Source organism: Euphorbia lathyris, chromosome 4 (genome assembly GCF_963576675.1).
Source record: "Euphorbia lathyris chromosome 4, ddEupLath1.1, whole genome shotgun sequence".
In the NCBI taxonomy this organism is placed as follows: domain Eukaryota; kingdom Viridiplantae; phylum Streptophyta; class Magnoliopsida; order Malpighiales; family Euphorbiaceae; genus Euphorbia; species Euphorbia lathyris.
Window position 1 is genome coordinate 75,809,015 of NC_088913.1, and position 27,872 is coordinate 75,836,886.

Below are 27,872 nucleotides of genomic sequence, written 5' to 3' on the forward strand. Positions count from 1 at the left end.
GTCTCCTGGTATTGGAGTGACCATTTTTTTATTTAAAGATTCATTCTTTCATGGGGGTATAATGTTCTATTTTGAAGTTTAGGGGTCATAATAAAAATAATAGCAAAGTTGAGGGCCATGAATGTAATTTACCCTGAATTCTTCAAACTGGTTTGTAACTGAAATCTAACTAACACCACATCACCGCCGTCAATGTTTCTGACGTGGCCATCTATGAGTTGCTCGATTAAAATTCCCGCCAAATCATCAACACTGGACGGGACCCACCTTTCTCCTTCCTTCAACCCACACAAAACTACACTGAACTGAGCCACCATTCGTTCTATTTCTTCCGGAGAAAGAAACCATGGATGCTCTCGCTTCCTCTTCTCTTCTCTTCTTTATTTTACTTCTTCTCCTTCCCGGAACCATCTCCGTTCCTCCTACTTCCACCGGAATCGGCGTCACCTACACTCTCCCGTTCTCTCCTTCCACTCCATCTCTCACACCTGAACACGTCGCCGACGCCGTCAATTCCTTTCACTTCCGTCGTCTTCGACTCTTACACGCTGAGCCCAAACTTATACGCTCTTTTGCTTACACTAATGTCTCTCTTTTCCTCTCCATCCCAAACTCCGTTCTTCTTCCCCTTGCCTCCAACCGCACTATTGCCGTTCACTGGTTGTACGGACATGTCCTCCCTTTCTATCCTCGCTCCAAGATCTCTGTCATCTCAGTCGGTGAAGATGCCGTTTCTTCAGAGCTCGTACCGTATCTTCTTCCGGCGATCAGGAATGTGTATTTGGCGTTACGTGACCTCGGGATCAGCAGGATCTCGGTCTCCACCACTTTCTCTTTCGTTAACGCTGTAACGACACCGTTCCCCCCGTCTGCTGCTAATTTTCAAGAACCTCTTGGTGAACTCGTAATCAGGCCTCTGCTTCAGTTTCTGGAAGATACTAATTCGTCTTTCTTGGTGAAAATTTATCCGTACAACATGTACAGGATATACTCTGAGATTCCAATAGGGTTTGCTTTGTTTCAAGAGCATCCTTTCAATTTTAGGGATGATTTGGTTACCGGAGTCAGATACAGGAATCTCTTTGATATGATGGCGGATGCCGTGATTACATCTATGGCGCTGGCCGGCCACCAGAATGTTCCGCTAATAGTGGCTGAGACCGGATGGCCGAGCTCCGGCGGGGAATTCAGTGAAGTTGATGCTACTTTGGCCTTCTCGGAGAAGTATACCAGGGGTTTGCTTGCACACTTAAGCTCTGGCTTGGGTACGCCTCTGAGGAAGGAAGGTGTTGCAGAGACATACATTTTTGAGTTGATTGATAAGGAAGGGAAGGAAGGGTCTCGAAATTGGGGTCTTTTGTATGCAAACATGAGCAAGAAGTATAAAATTGACTTCTCTGGTACTAGTAAGAATAATGTAGCAGTGATATTCTTGATTGCCATTTGCCTGTTTCATGGAGTTTTTGATTCTGGATTTTATAAACTGTGGTTTTTAGGATGACATTTTGGATTGGTGCAAGTACTTTTGGTACTTTTGTGTTGTAGCTCCAGAATGAACCGATTCTGACTGATTTTTTGAATTCTTTAGTGAGGTTAGTTCTTGAACATCATTGGTTAGGTTTGAATAGAAATAATCATTTGTTAGCCACATACATTACCTACAGATTACATCTCTTAATGTAAATCTGAAGTTTCTGGTAAATGAGATTGAATTCTGTTTGTATTTGGGATTTTCTGTTACTCTTATTTTATCTGTTACTATGGTTCAATATTTCATCGGATGTCCATTGCCATTCCTGCATTTACACATATCTCAAAAGCTAGATGGTTATTTGTCGCCTTAAAAATTACGGCGCAATTCAGCGAAGAACAGGGAAGCTATGACTGTGAGAGACTTGAATGCACAGCAACTTCAGTTTACATGATCATATGGGTTTATTTGACTCAGTCTGCAACTTCATTTTGGGCTTGTGATTTTCACTAAAACCAGGCTAAGGTGCCTTGTGATAGAGCCCAGCTCACCATCTTCAAGCTTCAGAAAGCACATCATAATGATCCTACAGAGCAAAGTTGGTTCCACCCCCGCAGCTGAGCTGAATAGCTGGTATTTTTTTTTTCCTCTGTTCTCTGAATTAGAGTTCTTTTGTCTCCTTGATTGACAGCATGCAAATTTGCAATTCGGTCTTAAAAGTTCTGCTTGTTTAATCTCAATTTGTTCAAGTAAATGCTATTTACATTAATGCTATTATGTGATCGTGATTCAAATGGATTGGTTTCATCAATAGTTATTTTCCCCTATTGAATTGCAAATTTCAAGTGGAATTTTTGAGACTCAACCAGGAATCATGTGGGACTGCCACAATCTAGGTTGTTCTGAGTTATTACATGAATGACATGCATACTGATTAAGCATCTTTATGTTTCTCATACTCAAACCATCCATATTTCTTTGGTTCAATGCATTTGCATATATAGAAAAGCAATTGCATAATGAATTTTACTATACATTGTAAACAAGTTCACTTAGCCACTGTTAGATAACAGTAAAATTTATTTAGATCTTTTTTATTATTAACTCGATCCTTTATATAAATAGGAGTTCTATTCTATCCTAATCACTATATATCATGTAAAATACCAAAACTAAAAAGAGTATTTTTTTTTTTTTTTTTATATTAATCTCTAACCTATAACTTAGCATTATTCAAGATTTGGCTGCTAATGTTTTTACTAAAATATCACTCCCATTTAATATTGTTATTGTACAAGATTCAACTATCGAGGAATGAAACTCATGAGTCACACTATGAAACTTTGAGAGCGGGTGCTTGAACAAAGGGCAAGGAGAAGTGTGAAGATCTTGGAAAAGCAATTCGACTTTATGCCCGAAAGATCAACTACGGAGGTCATTCATCTAATTAGACAATTAATAGAGCACTATCGGAATAAGAATAAAGATTTGCATATGATTTTCATTGACTTGGAGAAGGCATATGATAAGTACTAAGGGAAGTACTTTGGTGGGCTTTACTAAGGAAAAGCATTTCGCGGAAATATATTAACATATCATAAAGGACATGTACAAGGGAGCATGCATACAAGTGTTGGGAAGACTGACGAGTGTCCTATTATGATTGGAGTGCATCAAGGTTTCACACTTAGCCCATTCCTTTTTGTCGTCGTTATGGACGAATTAACGAGTTCACTTCAAGATGATATACCATGGTGCATGTTGTTTGCAGATGATATTGTGTTAGTTGATGAGACGAAAGAAGGCATGGAGAGTAAGTTGGAATTATGAAGACAAACTTTGGAACCTAGAGACTTTAAGTTGAGCAGAAGTAAGACATAATATTTGGAGTGTAAGTTTAGCAGCGACAGAAGTAGAGAGGCAAGGATAATCACCTTGGATGTGAAGGTTGTCCAGGGCTTGGATTGCTACTGTTATTTAGGGTCTATTATTCAAACAGATGGAGAATTGGATGGAGATGTTGCTCATAGGATCAAATCTGATTGGTTGAACTGGATGTGTGGCCATACGAGAAAGGATCAGCTGAGAAATGAAATAATTAGGACAAAAGTAGGGTTACATCTATTAAGAATAAAATAAGGAAAAATCGGCTAAAGTGGTTTGACCATGTAAGACGAAAAGCGCTTGATGCGCCGGTTAGAAGGATTGAAGAGTGGCAAATGGATGTAATGGTGAGAGGTAGGGGAAGACCTAAGCAAATTTGGAAGAGGGTAATTGAGAGTGATATGAGTTTATTGCGGATTGAGGAAAATACGACAGTGGATATGGCAGATTGGAGTGAGAGAATTTATGTCGCTGACACTATTTGATTTCATGATTTCGTATGACGGTCATGTTAGCCGGTCCTGAATCATTTTGGGACTAAGACTTTGTTGTTGTTGTAATGGAGTAGGGGGTAAATTACATACGTGGTGTACAAATTTTACTTGTTTTCACACTTTGGTGTACAACCAAAAATTTTTCACACTAAAATGTACAACTTTCTGGTGACATCCCACTAAAGTGTATACCAGGTAAAAATGACTGGTCAACCTAGTCAACATGCCAAATCATCAATTTTTAACCCATATTTTAATAAAAATGGGACCCACTCATCTTCTTCAACCTTGTATCTTTATCTTTATTTTTTCTCTCCTCTATTTTTATCAAATATCATTTCTCTCTCTAACTCTCATCTCTCTCATTTTCACTTTCTCCCTCTAACTCTCATCTCTCCCTCTCTAATTCTCACTTTCTCTCTCTAACCCAATATCCATTTTTATAGTATGAGATAGAGAGAAAAATTATCAATGTTCCTATAACAATGAGTCAGAGAATGTAACAAATATGCTTGCACCGTGAAGATTTGTGATCCATACTGTTGGGTCACCAATGGGATATCTATGAGTATACCTATTAATATATATTTGGTCTTGTCTAAGTTTCGTGTTGACTTCTTTAACAGTTTGTTGACATGCGTTAGGATAGGTTCCCGGATACACTTTGATACAAATTGGATAGTGTTCTTTGTTGAAAAGTAGTTGAATAAGACGAATAGGATTCAAATTACGAATTTGTAAAAAGTTGGTTTTATGAGTTTTTTTAAATAAAAAATTGAAACAATTATATTAAAAAACTATTTTATCTCTATCTGCTTTTGATGAACCACTTAGCTATTATAATTTGAGTAAATTATTATTATTGTAATTTTTTTATCCAAATGATTATTTAATCCTTTAAAACTTACTCCATTTATTTGTATTTTATAATCAAGGAAAATATTTTTCACATTTCAATTCAAAACAGATTAATTAGTAGAAATATTCATAACATTTTGAATACAATCTAATGTTTTTTGGTAATAATACAATACAATGTAATGTTTGAAGTATATATAATATTTGTTAAATTCCTATTATTTTTTAGAATAAATTTAAATTTCTCATCAATTTGATTTTTATCACGTATTTAGTTAAATTTACAATTATTATATATAAATTGTTTTTTTATTAATTCATTAATTTCTTTTCATAATATTATCAAATTTAACATTTAATATTTTACTAATAGAATTTTATTTTGCAAAATTTATTCGTAATCTTATTTATAAACATAAATATTTATCTATTTACACAAAATTATATTTATAAATTAACTAGGGATTCACCATTTAGATATAATTTATTAAAGAAGAAAAGAATGCTCATAAAAAAACTAATATCCTTATTTATCATCAGCCAAATTTACAAACATATTTACACAAATAACTAGTCAAATTTGTTAAACAAAAAAACAATCCGTTAATCGTAAATATGATCAGCTAATTGCGCAGCTTTGAGAATTTACCCAATTATATTAACTATTAAGGGTTAATTTGGGACAATTTTAGTTGATGAAGCTTGAATGGCACCTTGGATCCTCCTAATGCAAGATTTATAGAGAAACCCCAAATAATCCATGATATTATCCTCACATACACCTTCTAAAGGATTAATCTCAAATAACCAATTAACCAATGTAGAATTATCTCCATAATCCACAAGTTTTAATGTATTTACAGATCCATCTAATCCTACATTACTTGCTTCCATTTTATAAACATAAGTATATGAATTAGTGTCCATTGAAACCAACCTCTCCTTAATCCAAGACCTTTCACCATCTTCTTGAGGAAACATGAATCCACTTACTAATCTAACATACCCTGCAATCCCTTCTTCTCCTTCTAAATCTGTGCATCTTTCAACCATTGACATCCATTCTGATAATCTTCTTGTTTCAGAAACTACACTCCATACTTGTTCTATACTTGCTTCAACTATTCCTCCTACCGATCCCCTCCATTTCGCTTCAAATGCCTGAATCAGAGAGGAGTTAATGGACGAAAATATGTTAAAAATTATAGACTTTTGTTTGAATTAAGCATTTATGACGGATAATTTCGTCCGTAATTATATTTTCTTTTAATTTTCCTGGTATCGGTAAAATAGATAAATAAATTCAATGCATACCATGATTATGAGTGTATGTCTGTTGATGAGGCAGAAAAAATTTAGGTGTATTTGTGTAGTCTTAGGCAATTGAACGGAGAATGTAAAGATGGTTATATCAAAGATTTTGATTGCTTCTTGTGAAGGAATCTTATGAACCAATGTTATAAGAATTGGCATTTTCTTCATTAGGGGGACAATGTTATGATAACTCCTAAGACTACCAACTTAGGGATTTACAAATTGCTCAGACAGTTTTCTTTTAGGTTAATATATAATTGCACATCTAAATTCGTAACGTTTTGTGGTTTGACTTCGTGTATTTATATTTTGTCACACTCCTACACTAATAAACTTTTGATGTTACGAAATTTACAATTTTGGGCGTATAAAACCCTTATTTGTTAATTTAGCAAACTTCATATAAAATCCATGTTGCATGCTCAATCAAATTTGAAATAAGCCAAATCAGAAAATAGGTGCCCGCTATGGTTACTTTGTTTTTTACAAAGTATCGTTATTTGGTGTGGTTTTCACCATCGGATGATGGAGCAGAAAATTAATCCAATGGTGAAAACCACACCAAGTAACGGTACTTTGTAAAAAACAAAGTAACCATAGCGGACACCTCAGAAAATAGGGTGTTATGTGTCCAAAATTGACGTCAAATGATAAAAAATTATAAGTTTAAATGTGTAATGATGTCCAAATATAAGTATATGGAGTATCAAACAGAAAAAAGTTACAAATTGAAGTGTGAAATTATGTATCAAACTGTTTTTTTTATGCTATTATTTGCTTTAAGAAGATTCGAGCTGTGATCCTCTCAGGAAGGCAGAAATGCCGTTACCACTAGGACGCCTGAATGGCGGATTTTTTTTTTTCTAAAAGTTGTTCTTGCTATAGAATAACTAGTCAACTATGTTGTATGGAAACAAAAATAGATACCGGAAAATGTTATTTCTATACGAAAACAAAACTGAAACGGATATGAAATGCGAAAATGCTAAGATAGTTTGCCAATGGTACTTGGATTTTGACATTGCTTGGTGATATAGAAATGGCTATTGCATTCCCATTATTTCATTCAAATAATGGCGCGATTTTATGCATTTCCTCCGAAAAGATGCGAAAATTCAACCTTACAATTCAAACAGGTGTCGGATAATTGAACTTTTCGCGCTCTATCTTATAAACAAACATGTATACAAGATAATTCTGTTCAAACAAAAGAAACTAAAGAGAAGAGAAGAGAAGAGAGAAAGCATAAGAAGCTTGGTGGTAGCACTACTTCTTCACTTATGCAGCAGCACCAACAGGAACACCCTCAGACTTTAATCTCGATTTCCCGTATAGAGTCTCTTCGAATCGAATAATCTCGTTCTTCGATCCGTAAGCAACTTGAGTTCTGTCATCTAGATTTACTACCTCCTTGTCTAGCACAGACTTATATCCATCACTGCTGTACCCTCCAGCATTCTCCACCAGCAAGCCTAAAGGAGCTACCTCAAATAACAATCTCAGCTTTGCTTTTGTAGTTGGTGATATCACATTCGTGAAAATACCTTTCTCTTTTACAATAATCTGTAACATTATAACAAATTCATCATTAGCGAGAGATATGTTTACTACACGTTTTGCAGATATGTTTGTTTAGTAAAACGGACCTGGTTAACGTCTGGCACCATTCCTCCAGTGTATCTCAAGGTATACTTTTCTTTCACATAGTAGTTGATCAGCTGTTAGGAGACGAACAACGATAAGTTAATACAAGATTGATCCGTCTAATACTCTATCGAAAGAAATGTATCAAAGACCTTGTCATAGTCAGGATTATCAAATGTGGCTCTCAAATTTCCCGGGGAGAATAATTTTCCTTCACCGATTTCTGTGGTTTCTTTAACATGTTGCCATTTTCCTGGAAAATGTGCAATAAAACAATGAATATATAGTATATGCAGCACAATTTTGAAGAATTATGTTGCAGCTACATTGCACAGACACCTGAAAACGTTATTTCTAAAACATAACCTTCATAAAGTAGCTTTTCAAACAAAAACAGAAACAGATACAAGGAAACACTACTAAAGAGAAGTGTCAATGTTATTTCTAAAACATAACCCAATGGTCTATGATATTCGGCCAACACAAATCAGAAGGGAAGAAATTCTTCCAAACTCCACTCGTCTAATTACTCATTTCGTTTACTCTCTCTTTGATCTCGTGTCGATTTCTAAAAAGGCAACCAATTTAGATTGATATCCATTGGTTGATTACTAACCATTTTCTTTTTCATTGTTCGTGAAACATAGTTGAGAAGTTAGTGGGCACTTCGTTTGCAACAGTAGATAGATCATGAGAAAAGATACACTTGTTTAATCCCTCTTTGTATGAAATAAGAAGTAGGGAAATAGATAAAATTTTATATTTCCGCGGCGTCTAGACTTGTCTATGTTCCTTCATCATCGTTCATAAAAAAAGCCTTTCAAACACAAACAGAAACGGACACGAAACAAGGAAAGGAAACGCGAAAACACTAATAAAGAGAAGTGTCCGTACAACACAGTGTTGCAGAAGAAGGGAGAAGCAAACCTTCGTCGAGAAGAAGGAACTCGTGCGTGCCAGGGTAGCCTTTAATGGCAAGAACATATGTAGTTCTTGGACCATAAACTCCCATAGCTGCTGCAACTTGATCTCTTCCTGTTACTCCTATCAATTTATCACCTGGCCACACTCCGAAGATTGTTCCCACAGCGAAATTTGTATCCACGATACTCGAACCATCGAGTGGATCAAAAGCAACACTAAATCCACCTGTTTGTAATAGAATGATCATGTTAGGATCTTGATTCATGATTTCTGATCTCAAATAATGTTAAACAAGCTGTAGAATGTGCAAACCTTCAGTTGGACCGCCCATGTCTTGTAGTTCAGGAAGTTCTTCAGAGCAAGCATATTTGCAGAAATGAGAATGAGTCAAGGCCTGCACAATCAACATGATCCACATTGCTGTTTAAATTTCATGGCAGATTTTGAAAGTAAAAAGTATAAAGTAAATTACATCCATGGTCTCTCAATTTTGGCCTTAGTACTTCAATACTGGACGTAAAAATCTGCGAACTTTGTCCTATACTAACATAAAAGTCCCTTAACCCTCCAATAGCAAATAACTAAGGTTGTAAATGAGCGGCTCAACGTTCAGCTCGATTTATAAACAAGCCGAGCTTGAGCATGATTTTGAAGCTCGATTTGTAAACGAGAGGCGAGCTTTGAGCACCGTGAAACTTGGCTTGAAAGCTCGCAAGCAAGCTCAGTTTTAGATTAAGCTGGATTATAATGTTTATGAACAGACTCGTGAAGAAAATCGGTTTGATTAATAATAGTATTTCTATAAAGTGGGAAATGTAAAAGTACATAGTTTTGGGTATAACTTTAGTTTCTTGGGTTTTAAAACTACATAGCTTATCAACATAATTAATGAGTTGTTCATGAACAGAATTAATAAGATGCTCACGAGTAAGTCACGATCAGATAATTTTCTTATGGACCGAGCTCGAACAAGATGTTGAGTTCGAACCGAGCTTGAGCTCGTCCATTTTCTACCGAGCTCGTCCATTTACCCAAAAAGCATATACTCCTGATTTACAAGATAATCTCACAATGTGATTTTAGCTTGCTCAATTAGAAACTGAACAACTTAACACTCAAGGGCGGCCCGGTGCACTACGCATCACTGTAAGCGAGGGTCCGGGGAGGAGTCCCACCACAAGGGTGAATGGGGGCAAGCCTTCCAATTGTTTGGCAAGAAGCCGCTCCTAAGACTCGAACCCGTGACCTCTCGATCACACGGCAACAACGTTTACGGTTGCGTCAAGGCTCGCCCTCACTTGATAAAAAAAAAAAAAGAATTGAGGATGAACACAAAACAAGTTAAAAGTATTGATAGAACATTCTAAAGTTAAAGTCTAACCTCAAAAAGGAGCTTGTCAGCAAGCATATCAACAGCAAGTTGTTCATCACCAAAGGAGTTAACACAAGCTGTTCCACCACAAGAAGCAGTCCTAACCTTGAATGAAATAGTCCTTAATGCCTCACCCATACACATCATTACTCTTGCAAGTCCCTTATCTTTTGTTGCCTTTGCCAAAAACTCTTCCTACAACAACAACAACATTAATTTTCAATCTTCTAATCTAACTAATTAACCTTAGAACAAAAACATGTTCTCTTTTGTTATTCTCTTACCAACTTACCAAACTCTCTCCAATCTCACATCTTGTCACAACAACACCAGAAGACGAACTCTTCGCCTTCGAAACCTTGAGGGACGATCTTGGCACTAGCCGCAACGATTCCCCGAACAGTGAGGTTGATTTCAGAGACTACAAATTGGATTTGAGCTTAAATTTGATCAAGATGAGATGAATGTTATGAAATGGAGAATATGACATACCTTGGCAGTGAAGAAGGAAGGAGAAGATAGAGTTTTGGAATGCTGAGAAGAAAGAGCAGGCAATAGAGCAGTACGGGCAGAGCAAACTATGCTAGTTTCCATTGTAAATTTGGTGAAAGTGTGGAGATTTGGGGAGTGTTTTTGAGTAGTGAATTAGATAGTAGATAAGCAGTTAACAATGTAATGACAAGTGGATGATTGTGAGTAGATAGGAGAGATAATTACAATCGCTCAAATATTTGTGGTTGAGCTATTATTGAGATATGGTATTGTAGCTTTTATTTTTTGTTGGTTTCTACTTCATGTTATGGTATACATTACGTATACATATATGCATGTTTAGTTAGTTCAGTTGTATAAGATATGGTTATGTGGAATTCAACCCACATCTCCATGTTTTATTGAATACAGTGCCATTTTCCAAAATTTCAACGGCCTTTAACGGTAAAGTACCCGCAGATAATGGTTTTGATCTTATACCATTCTATACATGGTACGAGTAGTCTCATTAAAATCGGATAGTACTGGGTACCCGTTGCCATTCCTACTCCCTTACTGAAGTTTTAAAAATTTCAAATAATCCTATATGATTATTCAATTGAAAGCAATAACCCCTATTTGGATGCAAACCAATTTAAATAAATTAAAATCACTTTAATCAAGTTTAAATAACTTACTATGTCTTATGTCTTAAATTCAAAGAGCCAATAGCTTTTTTTTTTGGGGACCAAATTTAGAGTACCTCATGTATTTAGTATATAAAATCAATTGATTTCATTAGAATTGGAAAAGATATTAATAAACATTGATCTTGAACTAAATTTCACAATCAAATTCGGCTAACTTCCAATCAATTGGATCTTCACCGAATTGCTAAACGAACATCCTAATAAGCATCTACACATCGCATAAAATATACCTACACAAATAAAAGCTTTCGCGTCCTTACCAAACAATTTTTACATAAATTGTTAATACAAATGCAATTGAAGTTTAAAAGCTTCTAGCATAAATAAAAAAAATTATAGCTGTGATGAAACGACTAGCAAATGTTGAGAACAATTAGCACTTTTAAGCTGTGTTTATGGTAACATTAGTTATAAGATATTCCAATCTCATTTATCCCCAAATGAGGAACACCTTCAACTCAGAAATTCAGTACCCTGAAATTTGTGAGACAAAATTATGTCCCGATCCTACTAAATTCAGACGTAAAGAAAATGAATATGTAAACCACACGAAGATTTGGCTGCAACACGCAAAAGAATAAATATCATTTGCAAAATTTCAGACTTCCTGAGGACCATTATTTGATGCAACACACACATACATTGTGCTTGCTATGGGGTAATGTGAGATATTACTGGAGATCCTATTGACCTGAAAAACTACGGGATCTCGCTATTCGAGATCCTAAAGAAGTTAATACTCTAGTACTGTGTTAGTATATGAGATGTGGATCACCCCATTTATAAAGCTCTCACTAAAAAAAAAAAAAAGGGCGGCCCGGTCGCATTACGCGTCCCCGCTGAGCGAGGGTCCGGGGAGGGGTCCCACCACAAGGGTGTATTGGGGGCAAGCCTTTCCTTGCCAATTTAATTGGCAAGAGGCCGCTCCTAAGACTCGAACCCGTGACCTCTGGTCACACGACAACAACGTTTTACCGTTGCGCCAAGGCTCGCCCTCTATAAAGCTCTCACTCCATTTACTAAATTCATAGTGACATTCACACTTTTACCCAATTCAATAGCTGCTCCAATGTATGTATGAGGTGTCAACTCTAAAAGATATGCCTTTGCTTCTTTTGGTAATTCCAAGCCTTGAATGAATTCTCTTATACTTTCTCTGGTAACAGCTCTTCCCCTAGTTAGCTCTTTTAACTTCTCATATGGTTCTGGATCACCGTATCGCCGCATTACCTATGGTATTAGTGAACAGAATTTCAGAATAGAAGATAATAAATAATGTCGAATGTAGAAAAGATTGAAGGGTAGGTACATACAGTTTGTATTGGTTCAGCAAGCACCTCCCATGATTGGTTCAAGTCTTCACTAATGCGGCTTTCATTAACCTTACGAAACACATGCAACCAGAGAATAACCAATCAAATTTTTTAGAAGAGTACTTCATTTGAAAGTCATTTCCGAATTTTACATAAATTCCACACAAATAAAAGCTTTGACACACCTCCACAGAAAGTATCACATTAATGTCATATTACATACCTGAAGCTTTCCAATTCCTTGCAATGCACTTTTGTAGGCAAGAAGAGAATGCCCCAAGCACTCAGCCATATTCCTCAAAACAGTTGAATCGGTCAAGTCGCGCTGAAAGTAGAACAAATGGCAAAAAATATTATTAGCAAAACAAAAACCAACAATGAATATGGAGGAAATGAGTATCATTTACACGAAAAGAATCTTATCAAATTAAGGGTTGAAGAGCAAATGGACTATGGCTGACCTGCCAACGTGAAATAGGTAATTTCTCGCTGAGATAGGATAAACTTGCGTTAGCTTTGCCAAGATTTCCTTCGCTGTTTTCAAAATCAATAGGATTTACTTTGTGAGGCATAGTTGAGGATCCGATTTCACCAGCCTTAGTTATCTGCTTCAAAAAGTGAACAAGAAGTAAGCTACATTTCTAGGGTAAGATAACTATTTTATAGCGTCAAACACGACAAAAGAAACCCACCTGCTTGAAATATGATAAGGATACATATCCCCATATATCTCTATCAAAATCAACTAATATAGTATTAAATATAACAACGGCATAAAAAAGTCTAGCCATATAGTCATGTGGTTCAATCTGCAAAACAAGGACCACAGTCAGAATAAGAAACAATGGAACTATCCATGTATAAAACAAATCCTGAAACATAAAAGGAAAAAGAAGAAGCTTCGAAGAACCTTATCAAGAAGTCATTCAAAGGTCCAAATGTTTCATACACATATATAATAGCAAATTATCTTTTGACTAATCTAATAATCTATTAAAAATAGTAAGCACAAACAGAATACCTGTGTAACATAAGGATTAAAACACAATCCAAGAGATTCCACAAACTCTTTGGCAATTACGGGCCAATTGATATCAGGATATGCAGCAATATGTGCATTATAATTTCCAACTGCACCAGCAAACTTCCCCTTTATCTTAACCTGAGAAATTTCCTGCATTTGTTCGCTCAATCTGGCAGCAAAGACTGCCATTTCCTTACCCAAAGTTGTAGGCGAAGCTGTCTAGAGAACAACAAAGATGAAAATCTATGACTATAGAAGCTTCAAAAATAAACGATATCAAAGAATTGCATAAAATTAAATATTACAACAAAGAAAAGAATATGAGATCAGTCAAGATGTTAATGGATGCATTAGGATAGGTTTGTTAAAAGTGAAAACATGTTTTAACATTCTTCTTAACTTTACCAAATCACATAAAGCCTTATTGATGAATTATGAATAGCATCGAAACAAAACTTAATTGATTCTACCATCCAAGAATTAGCTTGTTTACCTGTCCATGAGTGCGAGAAAGCATTGGAACCGAAGCATTATCCTCAGCCATGTTGCATATTGCTTTGATCAAGTCATCCATTACGGGAAACATGACCTCATTCGTTGATTCTTTCAACATTAATGCATGAGCAAGATTGTTTATATCCTCAGATGTACAAGCAAAGTGGAAAAATTCAAGCACCTGCAATGTATAATAGAGAAAAAGCAATGATTATGCAATCACAAAAATTTCAACAAAATCTGTAATGCATCAGATTAATAGAAACTAGCTGTATTAAATATATAAAGCAACTATACAACATATTTAACCTTAGCAATCTCTGGATGCGGTTGGCATTTCTTTTTCAAAAAGTACTCCACTGCTTTGACATCATGATTTGTCACTTTCTCAATCTTTTTAACCTCCTCTGCGTCATGGAGGCTAAATCCATCAATCAAGCCTTGCAAATATTCTTGAGCCTCTTCACTAAAATTTGGTACCTCCGGAATTTCAGAAATTTGTGAGAGCTTCAGCAACCATTTCACCTGGAAGAGGAAATCTAAGTTTATGTCTACTCTTAAAAAGGGCAAAAGATATTAAATAAAAATTGTCAACTCACTGCAAGAGTCAAAATGAAAATAATATAATTTCAAAAACTTCTGTGGACACTAATTCATAGCCCCAGAATTAGCAAGCTTAAAAATTAAAATGCAATTAAATTCAACGTTAATGAGCTTAACAGATTGGTATATTTTCATAAACTTGACTGCTCAATCCCACAGTACAAGGAGTTGCTCAAAAGCAAAGAAGATGATAATCCTTTAGCCAATTAGCTCATATTTGAAGCAATTGTCAAAAGCTTCTCCACAATTTAGTCAAAGCGATAAGCTAATTTTTTATTAGGATGAATAGGCGCAAGAATACCAAAATCAAAATTTTATCTGATAAATGAATAAGTTAACTGGAAGTTCCCATATGATCAATCATTCAAGCAGCCAAAAAAAAGTTACAGATGAAATTACCTCAACTACAACTCGATAATAAATTAGGCCGTATTCACTCAAATAAGGAGACAATTCCTTCACTTTACTCCAGTACCGCCCATCCAGAGGCGACAACGCCGTTAAATTCGAGAGCTCAAAGTCACACGTAATCATTTTCTACAACCACAGAATATAAATCAATACTAAAACCATCAAAATCAAGGCGAATCCAAGGGATAGTCAATTATATACAGACCTTATGAGTAGAGACAGAAGTAGTGAGAGTAGACTTGCAGAAGAAATCTCTGCGAGGGGACAATCGGAGAGAAGAAATTGAAGAACTAAAGAGCTTTGGTTTTTGGACTTTTGGAGATGGTAAACATGAGAATTGACCTATGGAATTTAAAACCCTAAAGGAGGAAGAAGATGAAGCAGCTATGAACTCCATTACTACCTGAGCAACTATGAAGAGTGGTTTCTAACACTCAGGCGAAACCTAATTTTACTCCCGCTTTTTTCATTTTTGTCTTTTCTTTTTTTCATTTCTAATAGAGAAACTATAATGGAGTGGGCTTTTTACAAAGATTGAATTACAGCCCAGTTTCATATTAGGTTCAATGTTAAAACAATGTTTAGTTCCGAACGTTTTATGAATTTAAAAGTACCGAATAAAGTGTAAAAATACTCAAATACTCAAAAGTAATTTTATTTTTAACTTCTAAAACGGTATAATTTTACCTTTAATTTTGACCATTCAAAGAAATTTTTATCTCTAATTTTGACAAGTTGGATACAACAACAACAATAAAGCTTTAGTGTCGGAATAATTTGGCATCAGCTAACATGATACGAAACCGTGAAATCAAGTCGTGTAAGCGATATAAATTCTCTCCCTCCACTTCGTCCTATCGCTAAGTTGTTTTTCTGAGAGATGGTAAAGTTGCATGGCGTTCCTAAGAGTATTGTATCAGATCGACATACGAAGTTCATAAGCCATTTTTAGCAGCACTACTTTGAAGTTTAGTACCACTGCACATCCACAAACCGAACAGACAAACGGAGATAGTTAATTGCACATTGGGCAACATCTTGAGAAGTAAGTGTATGGATAAGCTGAGAATGTGGGACTTCATATTCGCTCAAGCAGAGTTTGCTTATAATGGGACCGTGAGCTTACCAGAGAAGTATGGCATCCACAAGGTAACTAAGAAGGTAAATGCAAATGCCAACTTCATTAAATGTGCATGATCTAAGTCTATGAAAGCTGGATGAGCCTCTCGAATCTACCAAGGACGAGTCGGGGTCCAACTCCTTTGAAGAAGGGGAGAATGATGCAGACATCTCCAATGAAAGACCAAGGTAAGAAGGGCAAGAGTCTCAAACGGCATGTGCCATTAGCCACACGATGTGTGAGCAGAGAGCTACTTGAAGAATTATGGAAAAACAACATGTAGGGAAATAGACAAGTTTTAACGCAGCGGAAATATAAAATTTTATGTATTTTTCTTTTTTCAAGATCTGTTAATCGTTATTTCATACAAAGAGAAATTAAACATGTGTACATTTTCTGAAGATCTATCTACCGTTGCAAACGAAGTGCCCACAACTTCTCAACTGTATTTCACGAACAATGAGATCAATAGAAAAGAAAATGGTTAGTAAAGTTACATATATTGAGACATCTGTTTTACTGTCCAGGTAGAATTAACTCTGAATAGATAGGTTAAGTGAAATCTCAATTTCTACTCTTAACTCTATCACATTGCAAGGATTTCCAGTTAATTCTCCACAAGAGGCCATAAATATATCTCTTATCTATCAGGAGTGACAAATGCTCAATCTAACATTAACTACCTTGCAATTACTTTATGTGATACCCAACGTCTGCCTTAGACACCCCAGAGTCCTCTCTGTAGTGGATCGTGCTGGAACAGAGTCTAAGCACTACACTCCATAATCCATAATCACTAATTAATATTTATTTGAGGCTGGGGATTACTTATACCTGCTAATACCATTTGAGATAAACATGTGACACTCCACAACCCACATGACATGTCATTAGGGGCACACTGTGGGCTGCTGATGAGCTCCTGGAACTCAAGATGGTAATTCACACAACTATTACTCACACGATATATGACCTGTTGGAAGAGGAACCTTGATGTATGTTCGTTAATTGTTGGGCGGTCGGAGGAATTGGCCATATGACGTGTCACTACACTCACACGTCGTGTAAGAAGACTTAGCCGACAAGAAGATCAAAGGGGACTAATACTGCCAGAATTGCTGCTCTCTCTTAATTACTGTTTTGCCACTAAACTAATATTGTTTTACCATTTAGGCTTAATTTCCATTTAACCACTTCACCCGACCTATCCCCTATTACTTCCTTTATGTTTTGTAACCCTAGCTAGAGTATTTAAGTCTTTCATCTTTAATTTAGAAGAGGTATTTAAACTCATTGTTTATAAGGATATGCAACTTTTATCAATCAAATATAACTCCTTTGATAGCAAGGTTTTTATACCTAATATTGGGTTAATTCCTTCTAGTTTAGCTAGAGAATAAATATCTTTATTAGTTTACGATTAAAACTAACCATAATGATATATAACATAATCCACTTTCCTTTTACTAATAATTTATATAAAATTTTAGATACTAAAATATAAAATACAAGCGTTTGAATATGAATATTAGATACTAAAAAATAAACTCTGGATCCTAATATATGCTATCTGAATCCGAATCGCTATCCGAATCCTTCTCTGGCTCTCTCTCCGTCCAGTCAACAACACTTTTAGTCAATTCGATAGATGCTCCAATATATGTACGAGGTGTCAAGTTTAAAAGATACGTCTTTCTATCTTCTGGCAATTCCAATTCTTGAATGAAATCTCTTATACGTTTTTTGGTAATAGTTCTTTTGCCACCGACTAGTTTTTTTAGCTTCTCGTAACGATCTGGAACACGATATCGGGTCATTACCTACAATACATAGGTAAACAACAGAAGACAATTTTAGAATATATAGAAGAGAAAGAACAACATTGAATTGGTTTAAGGGTACGTAGTACATACTGTTTGGATTGCTCCAACAAGAACCTCCCATGATTTGTCCAATTCTTTATTCAACCGACTTTTATTAACCTAAATCAAAACGATGCAATGTATACCAATCAAACAATGAATGACCAAATACTACATGGTCATTAAGGTCATGCCATGCAGCATACCTCAAGTATTACTTCGGATGCAGCCTCGTAAGCATGAAGAGAATGTGCCAAGCCGACAACCACGTCTCTCACCATAGTTGAATCAGTGAAATCACGCTAAAAAGTAGCATAAACATTAAAAAAAAAAATAGAAAAAAAAGTCTATTTTATTGTCTAGACAAAATTAATCCTTGATGAATTACCTGCCAACGTGAAATAGGTAATTTATCACTGAGATCAGATAGAATGTTACTGCCATACCAAGTTTAACTGCAATATTTTCGAAATCATCTATTGGGGATTTCAATCGAAGTTTACCTGCCTGCTTAAAATTGAGAACAAGAATTAAGTGATCTGTCTAGTCTGATAACATATATGTAAGTTTTTAACAGTCTCAGAAAATTCACCTCGATGTAACAATAAATTTCTTTATGAAAATCACTTAGAATAGTATTAAACACAACAATTCTAGAAAAAAGCCTTGCCATATAGTCATGCGGTTCAATCTGCAACAACAGAAACACGATAGGTCACTTTAAACAAATTTAATAAGTGAATAAATCACTGTAAGCAAGTTTAGGGAGCCGGTATGTTACTTTATGCAGTTAATAAGTCACTTTAAGTAACTTCAGGAGACTAACGAGACACTTTATAAGTATCTAAAAACAACAACTCTTATTATAAACATAACTATAATAAGCATATGTAATATAATTTTGATAAAACTTTGAAAATTACAAATTTGTTAATTCCATAATTATAAATTCGAATAGAAATTATCATCAATTAAGAAGTTTGAGCTAAAGAGGAAGTTTCAATTGTAAAGTTTTTAGTCAGAATTGGAACTGTAACCGTTTTTCGACAGAAACAGTTTCTAAATCATACACAAATTTGTCATTTTTAGGCAGACACGCTACCGATATGAAGTTATGGTGCAATATAACATATAACGATACATTCTAATTAAATATATACATACCCGAGCGACGCAATGATTAAAACGCAATCCAAGGGATCTCACAAACTGTTCGGCAATTGGGGGCCAATCGATTTTGGGATAGGCAGCAATATGTGCATTATAATTTCCAACTGCACCAGAAAACTTCCCCTCTATCTTAACCTTAGAAATTCTCTGCTTTTGACTGCTCAACCTAACTGCAAAAACTGCCAATTCCTTGCCCAAAGTTGTAGCCGAAGCTGCCTAGAGTATGTACAACAAGCAAAATCAGTATCAGCCACGGAATATGCTGTCGTCAATGACAGACTCTAGATAAACAACTGCCAAACTGACCAGTGGTAGTGGCGAATACAGGATTACTGGGAGACCGATTTTACACGTGCGTTCGCAAAAAAAGAAATTTTTCTTTTTGCTAAATCGAACTTGGTCAATTTATATATATATATATACATATATATATATATATATATATATATATATATATATATATATATGCGTGTTATAATTTGAATGGTCAATAATCAATTTTTAAGTATTAATGTACAATTTCTCAAAATTAAGCTAGATTTCGTTTAATAGTCCTAACATGTAAAAAATTTGGATTTAGGGAGGGTTGAACAGGTAAAAAAAATTAATAATTTGTATTTAAGAAGGCCTGACAGGCAAAAAAAAAAAATAGAAATTTAGATTTAGAGAGGTCTAACGAGAAAAAAAATTAGAAATTTGGATTTATAGAGGCCTAATAGGCTAAAAAAATTAGTTTAGAAATTTGGATTTAGGAAATACCTAATAGACCCAAAATATTGAAATTTGAATTTTGGACAAGCTTAACACGTAGTTTGGGAGGCTAATTCAACACTCCGATAAAATTTTTTTGAGCCAGGAGCCGAAACTATCCGGGATCAACGTGGTTCCGGTGGCTGGAGGGGCCGGCCCCCCTTGTCTACGCCCCTGAATCTGACTAATGGACACTACAAGCAAAAATCAACTGCCAATCTGACTAATGGATACTACAAGCAAAATGAATATCACCGACGGACGAGGGCGACGGAAATCTGTCTGTGATGGCGACAGAATTTGACAGATTAGTTTGTGGAAATACGACAGGAGGCTTTGAATACCCTAAAATTAGAAATTGATTAGCTTTGACAGGCCAAGAAACAGGCTATTTACCTGTCCGGGATTGCGATAAATCATGGAAATGGAAGCATAAGATTCAGCCATCTTGCAAATAGATTTGATCAATTTATCCATCATGGGATATATGACCTTGTCCATTGAATCTTTGAGCATCAATCCATGAGCAAGATTGTCGATATCTTCCGACGAACTAGCAAATTGGATAAATTTAAGGAGCTGCAGTGTTCAAGAGAGATGGTTAATTATTAGATAAAATATAAACTAGCTATTGTTGTCAGTAAATTTTGACCTCGGCAATCTCTTTTTTAACGCAGTCATCCTTAAACGACGTCATCTCCAGGTCGCTTTTTATTGCTTTCAGATAATCCTTTTCGTAGCCAAAATCTTTATCCATCAGTTTCTTGAAATATTTCTCGGCATCAATACTATAATCTGGGATCCCAGTAATTTCAGGAGTTCGTGAGATCTTCATCAACCATTTCACCTGGATTTAGTCAAATTAATTTCTTTAACAAACACCCCGTGAAAGTCAATTAGATCCATTGTATATTGAAACTGCTAATTAGATCCGTTCTTCAATTGAAATACATTATAGGGTAAAGTCCACAAAAACTTAAAGTGCTTTTATGTTTTGTCAAAGAGATAACTTGATTCTTTTGTCCAAATGAAGATTTCCGCTCTATTGAAACAAGGAGTTCAAAATTTAAAAATTTAAATACTCAGATTGTATTTTAAGTAATTTTAATTATTCAAGTTTTTAATTTTAATTTTGAATAAGGTTGTTTGAGAGGAGACAGAAATTGAATATTCGGACTAAAAAAGCTAAGCAAAGGATGATTTTTAGTTCTAAATATGATACTAACCAAACTTTATATTACAATGTCAAACTAAAATCCTCATTTTTAATTTAAAACAAAACACATAAAATTACCCATAGAATTATGAAAGCATATATGTTTTTTTAACTTTACCCATAATTATGTACATGCGGTTTGGTTTATCAATAAATTCAATTATTTCACATTTTTTATTGTTTTTATTAGTATTTTATGATATTTTTAGCTATAAAATTTGATTGAAAATAAGTTATTTTTTCTAAAATGAAAAAATAATTGAAACCTAAATATCCAAAAATATTGGTCCAAACCAAATTACAAATATAAAATAATCAAGCTAAATTTTATTTTTAATTATGAGAAGTATCAAATTAATAGTTTCAGCGGATTCTCAGGGAAATTTTAAAACATTTCATTAAAAATAATAATAAGAATATTATGTCCAACAAAAAAACTTAAATCTAACATTCTTAAAGTGAAAATACAAAGATAAAGAAAAAAATGAGCAACCAAACAAGTAAGGAGTCAAGCCGCTTTTACTCAAGTAAGGAGTCAAATCATCCCAAATGCAATCATCAGGTGGCCGATCCAAAGGGGACAACTCCGATAAATACCTCATCCAGTAATCATCTTTTGGTGATAACGTTCTCATCTTCACCGTCGCAAATAAATAAATTAGTCAGTAATATTAAAAACAACAGAAAGGCAAATTCAAAGAATTAAATACCGACATAACAGCGACGGAATATTGGAGCAGACAAACGGAGAGAAGAATCAATTGAAGGAGGACTGAACAGATCAGTTTGTTTTCCGATGACCGGAGACACTAAATTTGACGACTTCTTTATGCTACTCAGAATCCTCAAGGACGAACCACCAAGGAACCTCATAGCTTGATTAGATATTCAAAACTCTAAACTATCTTCCATATATATATATATATATAGATAATATGTAAACAAGTTTATAAGCTAAAGGTGTCTTTTTTATTTTTCTAAGTTTTTTAAATTACTTTTTTCCTAAGTTTTAAATTAGGGTTAAGGTGCAAAAATAACGCTAACGTTTTGGGTCAGGAGCAATTTTACCCCTAACGTTGGAACTTAAGAGCAATTTTACCCCTAACGTTAATAAATTAGGTAAATTTGAGAAATAATTCATCAAACTGTCTTCTCGGTCATGAATCTTGTCATCTACACTTCATACGTGTGTCATTTTATCAGTAACAAATCATAAACATAGGTTGGGATGTGAAAAAAAAAAATATACTGTCTTTTTGTACGAATTAGATAAGATAAATTCAAAAAATTCACCATATTTATAAATATTAATCTCAAATTCTATTATTAAATTATAAAAAACATGAAATCTTTTTTTCAGAACGAATTGTTATGCAATTGGTGCTGAATAAGGAACAAAAATATATTTGTTTTATAATAGTATCTGAAATTGACCCAATTTATTAACGTTAGGGGTAAAATTGCTCTTGACTTCCAACATTAGGGGCAAAATTGCACCATTTTAGATGTTAGGGATAAAATTGCTCCCGGTCCAAAACGTTTGGGGTATTTTTGCACCTTAACCCTTTAAATTACTTTTAGCGATTGATTTATTTAATTATTTAGTTGTTATTTTTACTATTTAATTATTTAGATGTGTTTTATTCAATATGAACTTCTTAAGTCTTATCGAGACAAAAATACTATAAATTCTTTAAGTCTTATCTAGATTAGTTGTATAGTTTCACTTGTAATTATATTTGTGCTACAACTTCTCCTTGGATAAAATACTATTGATTTTCTAATCATAGGATTTCCTTCAACTAATATATTATTTGTAGAATTTTTTGTCTTTTAAGTATTGAAATAGAGTAATTAAGGAGGTGTTTGGTTACCAACTTTTTACTTCTGGTTTGTCTTTTCAATTTGAAAAACAAAATTTTAAATGTTTGATTAGACACCTCGAGGGTGTTTGTTTCAGCTTTTCGAATGAGCGTTTAGCGTTTCACTCCAAACCGTAGGAAATATAGCTTTTGGTTAGGTTTATATAACTGCAACGTTTAGCATTTTGTTTGGAAACTGCAACGTTTTGGAGCGTTTCACGAAAAGCTCCAATTTGAGCTTTTCATAAACAGATGTTTGTAGTTAATTGTTATTGACAGAATTATCCTTCTTATTTTTACAAAATATGTTTATTCTTTAACATTATTTATATTTCTGCAACATAATTACCGGGAAAACAAGGTTTTGTTGCATTCAATAAATTTTTATTTTTTATATAGATTATTTTTATTAATTTGTGTAACACATTTGGTATTTTATAATAGGATAAGGTGTAAAAATACCCCCAACATTTATAGCTAGGGGTAATTTTTTACTCTTAACATATAAAATGATGCAATTATACCCCTAATTTTGGCAGCTAAAAGTAATTTTATCCATAACATTGACAAATTGGGCCAATTTGAGAAATAATTCATCAAATTGTCTTCTTGGTCATAAATATTGTCATCTACACTTCACGTATGCACCATTTTATCATCGTTAGTAACAGATCACAAACATATGATTAGATGTGAATTTTTTTTAAGAAAATAACAAAATATATTGTCTTTTGTACGAGTTGGACAAAAAAAAAATTCTAATATTTCATCAAATTTATAAATATTAATTTTCAATTTTATTATTAAATCACAAAAATATGAAATCTCTTTTCTAGAACTACTAGTATGTGCAATTTGTGTATAATAAGAAATAAAATATCTATGTTTTCTAATAATATCTGAATCGACCCAACTTGTCAATGCTAGGGGTAAAATTGCTCTTAGCTACCAGTGTTAGTAAAATTGCACCATTTTAGACATTAAGAGTAAAATTATTCCTAGTTGTAAATGTTATGAGCATTTTTTCATATTTTTCCTTTTTATAATTTCATCGTTGATTAATTTAAAAATGTCCATTTTAGACATTTTAAATCCGAACAGCAACAGTTCAATATAATTTTACCAAACACTAGTAATTAAACAGCTAATAACAAACAGCTACAGTTTACTGCAACGGCAAACAGCTAACAGCAACCGCAACAGCTATTAGCTAACAGCTGAAGCAATTAAACAGACCCCTCATGTTTACCTTTTATAGTTGAAAAATAGTTTTAAATCTTTATATTTTTTTGGAAAAGCAAACAGCAAATAGCAGTAACCACATGTATGGAGTCTAACATAGTTATACAGATCAAGTATAAATATGAATGATGGTATTGTGCATGTATATGTGTGAATTAAGAAATTAAAAAGATAAAAACAAAAGTTATATTGGGAGTGTATAGAAATTTCTTTGAGAATGTAGTCAAGAAAGAACCAGTTAACAAGTGCCAAGTTGTTTGCGATAAAATCATAGCGGTACGAGGTATTGCTAAAACATAGTCTGAGACCGCAAAAGTATTAATCTGTAACCAAACTTATTTGGTTGATTAAATGAGCTAACCAAGTTATTATAGCTGATAAGGGGTGTACAAAAATTACCTAACTCATCAAATATAACCAATCCAACCTAACTCAATTCATATATTTTCATTCTAATGGTTTTATTGTGTGTTGGATTGAATCCAACCCATATAAGGAATTGATTAATTGGGTTGAGTTGGATTGGGTTGGGTTGAATTTTATTCAAATATTTTACATGTAATTTTTTATTCTTTTATTTTCCATTTAAAAACAAGTTTATTACAAAATATTATTATTATTTATATATTAAATTAAAAGTGTTAAATAACAAATCGTAATTTAAAGTATATGCAAATGAAAACTTTATTTTTTTTAAAACATAAAAAGAGAAAAACTAAAAAGTTAGAAAAAAAAGTGAAAGCCGCAAAAAACGGAAAAAAAACAAGAAAAGTAAAAAAAAAAGGTAAAACGAAAAAAACAAGAAAAATGATAAAAACTCTATAACTTTCCAGATTTCGAAATTCCAAATTTTCTAGAATTTCAAAAATTCTGCAATTTCAAAAATTATAAAAAATTGGAAATTATGGAATCCAAATTTCAAAAATTATGGAATTTCAAAAAATTTGAAATTTTAAAAATTATGGAATTTCAGAAATTATGGGATTCCAAAAATTATAGAAATTTATGGAATTCCAGATTTCTGAAAAGAATTTAGAATTCAAGATTTATGGAATTTTGAAAATTCTAGAATGCCAAAAATTCTAGAAATACAAAAATTCTAGATTTTTAGAAATTCTGGAATTTTAGAAATTTTGGAATTTCGAAAAGTCCAAAATTCTAAAACTTTTGGAATTTTCAAATTCCAACAATTCTGGAATTTCAAAAATTCAGAAATTTTAGAAATTCTAGAATACTAGAAATTCTGAAATTTTAGAAATCCTGAAAGTTCAAAAATCTTAAATTCTAAATTCTTTCCAAAAAATCTAGAAATCTGGAATTCCAAAAAAACGGGTCAAAAAGTTAATTGAAAAAAAATAAAAAAGTGACTTAAAAAATTCTCGAAAATAACGTTCTATTTTAAAGGTGTCAAGTCATTTAGTTTAAAGCAAAAAACTCATATCTACCAACCTATGAAAACGTGAAAGCACATGATTTTTTTTTTCAAAATCAATTAAAAAATTAATGTCACTTACGTTCCATTTGGTACAAATATTTATAAATTCATTAATTTAATCCAATACTTAATAGCTATACTTAGAGGGTGTTTATTTCTCATGTTTCCACCTCCTATTTGCTGTTTCTCCTCTAAAAGCACCTAAACTAGTGTTTGGTTAAAAATAAAAAATAGCTGTCATTTGTTGTTTAATCAATAGGATAAATAATTATAAAGTCCTTATGTTTTTTCTTAACATGTTAGTAGGTCCATCGCATTACTATAAGGTCCTTAAATTTTATTTTAATCAACTTTTTAGTCCTTTCATGTGTTTTTGTAGATGAAAGTCCAAATTATCTCTAGTTATTTACATAAAAAAACTTATTTTTTAGTTTCAAATTTAATCTAAATAGTTTTAATAAAGTTTATGAAGTATATATATACCGAAACTTATATAATTATATATACAAATCATTAAAAATGTATTTTTATTCTCTTAAATTTTTATTTTTTTAATATAATGTCTTTAAACTAGCATTAAATATTAATAAAAAAAATTAAAATCATATTTTTTTTCTTCATTTATAAAATTTATTAGAGATAAATAAAGATTACTTTTTACAATTTATATAGTTTTGCTCTTATTTTGATAATTTTTGAAATATTTTTCATTGATTTTTTGGGTCAATAAAATTTAGACTACTAAATTAAATTTCTATAATTATATAAAATTTAATAAATTAATTACTCAATACATATAGAGACTATGTAGGAAAAAAATATTGTAGAGATTATATAAAAAAATGAGAAAAAAACATAAAATAGGAAAAATAAATGCTTTATTATTAAAATATAGAGTGGAGGGTAATTTTGGTATTTTGAAATTTATTTGGTATAGTTTGACTATTGACTTAAACATAATGACCAAAGAGTTGATGAAACTAAAAACTGAAGGATTATATAATTATTTCTAAAAACAGAAAGTAGAAATTCAAGGACTTTATAATTATTTACCCTAATCAATAACAGGCTGCTGTTTGCAATAGCAACAATTGGCTGCTTTTCCTGTTTGCCTCTGCGTTTTAAAATTTATAACCTAAAACATCCTTTTAAATCTTCACTTAAAATCTTCAAAAAAAAAAAAAAAATCTTCACTTAAAACCTTACCTACTTAGCTTTTTTTTTCCGAGGGACTTCATCCCTTCACAAAATAAACAGTGTTATTTTTCTTTTTAATTTTTTTTTTTTGCTCTTTATGGTTTAGAATTTCTTTTATCAACTCTTAAAAAGTTTTAAAAATAATAAATTTATAACCTTTAAAATTTTTACGTTAGAAAATTAATTTTGTACAATTTCATATACTATGTTAAAATTGATCTTGTTTGGAAACATTAGGGTTAAATTTATACAATTTCATATATTAGGACTAAATCTGCACTTTTGAAACGGTAGGATTAAATTTGACCATTCCCTCTAAAAATATAAAGTTAAGAATTAATTTTATATATTTATTTGAAACATGTCCATATTAATCATTTGACATACTAACAGCAACAAGCAATAGTAGTTTTACCAAACACTAATAATCAAACAGCAAATAGTAAATATCAAATCGTAGCAGCAAACAGTAAACCGCAACAGCAAACAGCAATAACAAACAGCAGGTAAACCAAAGGGTCCTATAGATTTATAAAGTCCCGTTGTGTTGCATCGTTGACCAACTCCTATTTGGACCTGGTCTAGGGAGTTCCCCTAAACCGGTCCCTCTAGGGCCTCACCTTTGGTGATGGCTTTTTTTTTTTTTTTTTTTTTTTTTTTTTTTTTTTTTTTATGTGAACATTGTATCATACAAAAAGGTCTCTCACTCAATTTGCCGCTTGCTTGCTGTTCTTTTTTTATTTTATTTTTCTTTTTTCTAGAACTTTTCTTTACTCATCATCTGTTTTTGAAACAAAATACATTTGAGTTGAGAAACAATATAAATTAGAACCTAAGTATTATCTTGTTATCAAATTTGTAGTAATTTATAAATTCTTAAATTTTTATAAATTATAAGATAAAACTAATTATAAGGGATAAGGTATTAAAATAGTTCAATGACTTTTGGAAAAATAGTAATTTAGACTCAACGTACAAAATGGTACTGATAACAACCCAAATTATTCTTGAATAAGGAATAAGGGAAAAT

The 27,872-nt window shown here is 33.0% G+C and overlaps 3 protein-coding genes across 3 annotated transcripts; 1 reads left to right on the top strand and 2 right to left on the bottom strand.

The window, feature by feature from the left end:
• Positions 1-254: 254 nt before the first annotated feature.
• Positions 255-1,587, top strand: LOC136225769 (glucan endo-1,3-beta-glucosidase 2). The gene has a single exon (XM_066013879.1). It carries the CDS (start codon positions 347-349, stop codon positions 1,499-1,501), a length of 1,155 nt encoding a protein of 384 aa, XP_065869951.1. The 5' UTR covers positions 255-346; the 3' UTR covers positions 1,502-1,587.
• A 5,578-nt stretch (positions 1,588-7,165) lies between these two features.
• LOC136225720 (sedoheptulose-1,7-bisphosphatase, chloroplastic) lies at positions 7,166-10,637 on the bottom strand. Its single transcript, XM_066013827.1, has 8 exons — positions 10,454-10,637; positions 10,254-10,382; positions 9,971-10,156; positions 8,902-8,983; positions 8,593-8,814; positions 7,818-7,918; positions 7,668-7,739; positions 7,166-7,584 (listed from the first exon to the last, which is right to left on the bottom strand). The coding sequence occupies exons 1-8, from the start codon at positions 10,553-10,555 to the stop codon at positions 7,300-7,302; spliced, it is 1,179 nt and encodes a 392-aa protein (XP_065869899.1). The 5' UTR covers positions 10,556-10,637; the 3' UTR covers positions 7,166-7,299.
• A 143-nt stretch (positions 10,638-10,780) lies between these two features.
• On the bottom strand, positions 10,781-15,467 carry LOC136225719 (uncharacterized). Its single transcript, XM_066013826.1, has 10 exons — positions 15,194-15,467; positions 14,977-15,114; positions 14,284-14,499; positions 13,973-14,155; positions 13,477-13,698; positions 13,148-13,264; positions 12,917-13,060; positions 12,679-12,780; positions 12,456-12,524; positions 10,781-12,372 (listed from the first exon to the last, which is right to left on the bottom strand). The coding sequence occupies exons 1-10, from the start codon at positions 15,383-15,385 to the stop codon at positions 12,139-12,141; spliced, it is 1,617 nt and encodes a 538-aa protein (XP_065869898.1). The 5' UTR covers positions 15,386-15,467; the 3' UTR covers positions 10,781-12,138.
• Positions 15,468-27,872: the final 12,405 nt, after the last annotated feature.

Excerpts from the sequence above, each read along its gene's own strand:
- LOC136225720 (XM_066013827.1), bottom strand. The coding sequence starts at position 10,555 with ATGGAAACTAGCATAGTTTGCTCTGCCCGTACTGCTCTATTGCCTGCT. Across the intron at positions 8,984-9,970 it reads CTGACAAGCTCCTTTTTGAG|GCCTTGACTCATTCTCATTT; the intron begins GTTAGACTTTAA and ends TTGATTGTGCAG. Across the intron at positions 7,740-7,817 it reads ATAATCCTGACTATGACAAG|CTGATCAACTACTATGTGAA; the intron begins GTCTTTGATACA and ends GTCTCCTAACAG.
- LOC136225769 (XM_066013879.1), top strand. The coding sequence starts at position 347 with ATGGATGCTCTCGCTTCCTCTTCTCTTCTCTTCTTTATTTTACTTCTT.
- LOC136225719 (XM_066013826.1), bottom strand. The coding sequence starts at position 15,385 with ATGGAGTTCATAGCTGCTTCATCTTCTTCCTCCTTTAGGGTTTTAAAT. Across the intron at positions 14,156-14,283 it reads CGCATCCAGAGATTGCTAAG|GTGCTTGAATTTTTCCACTT; the intron begins GTTAAATATGTT and ends TATACATTGCAG. Across the intron at positions 13,699-13,972 it reads TTTCTCGCACTCATGGACAG|ACAGCTTCGCCTACAACTTT; the intron begins GTAAACAAGCTA and ends GTTGTTCTCTAG.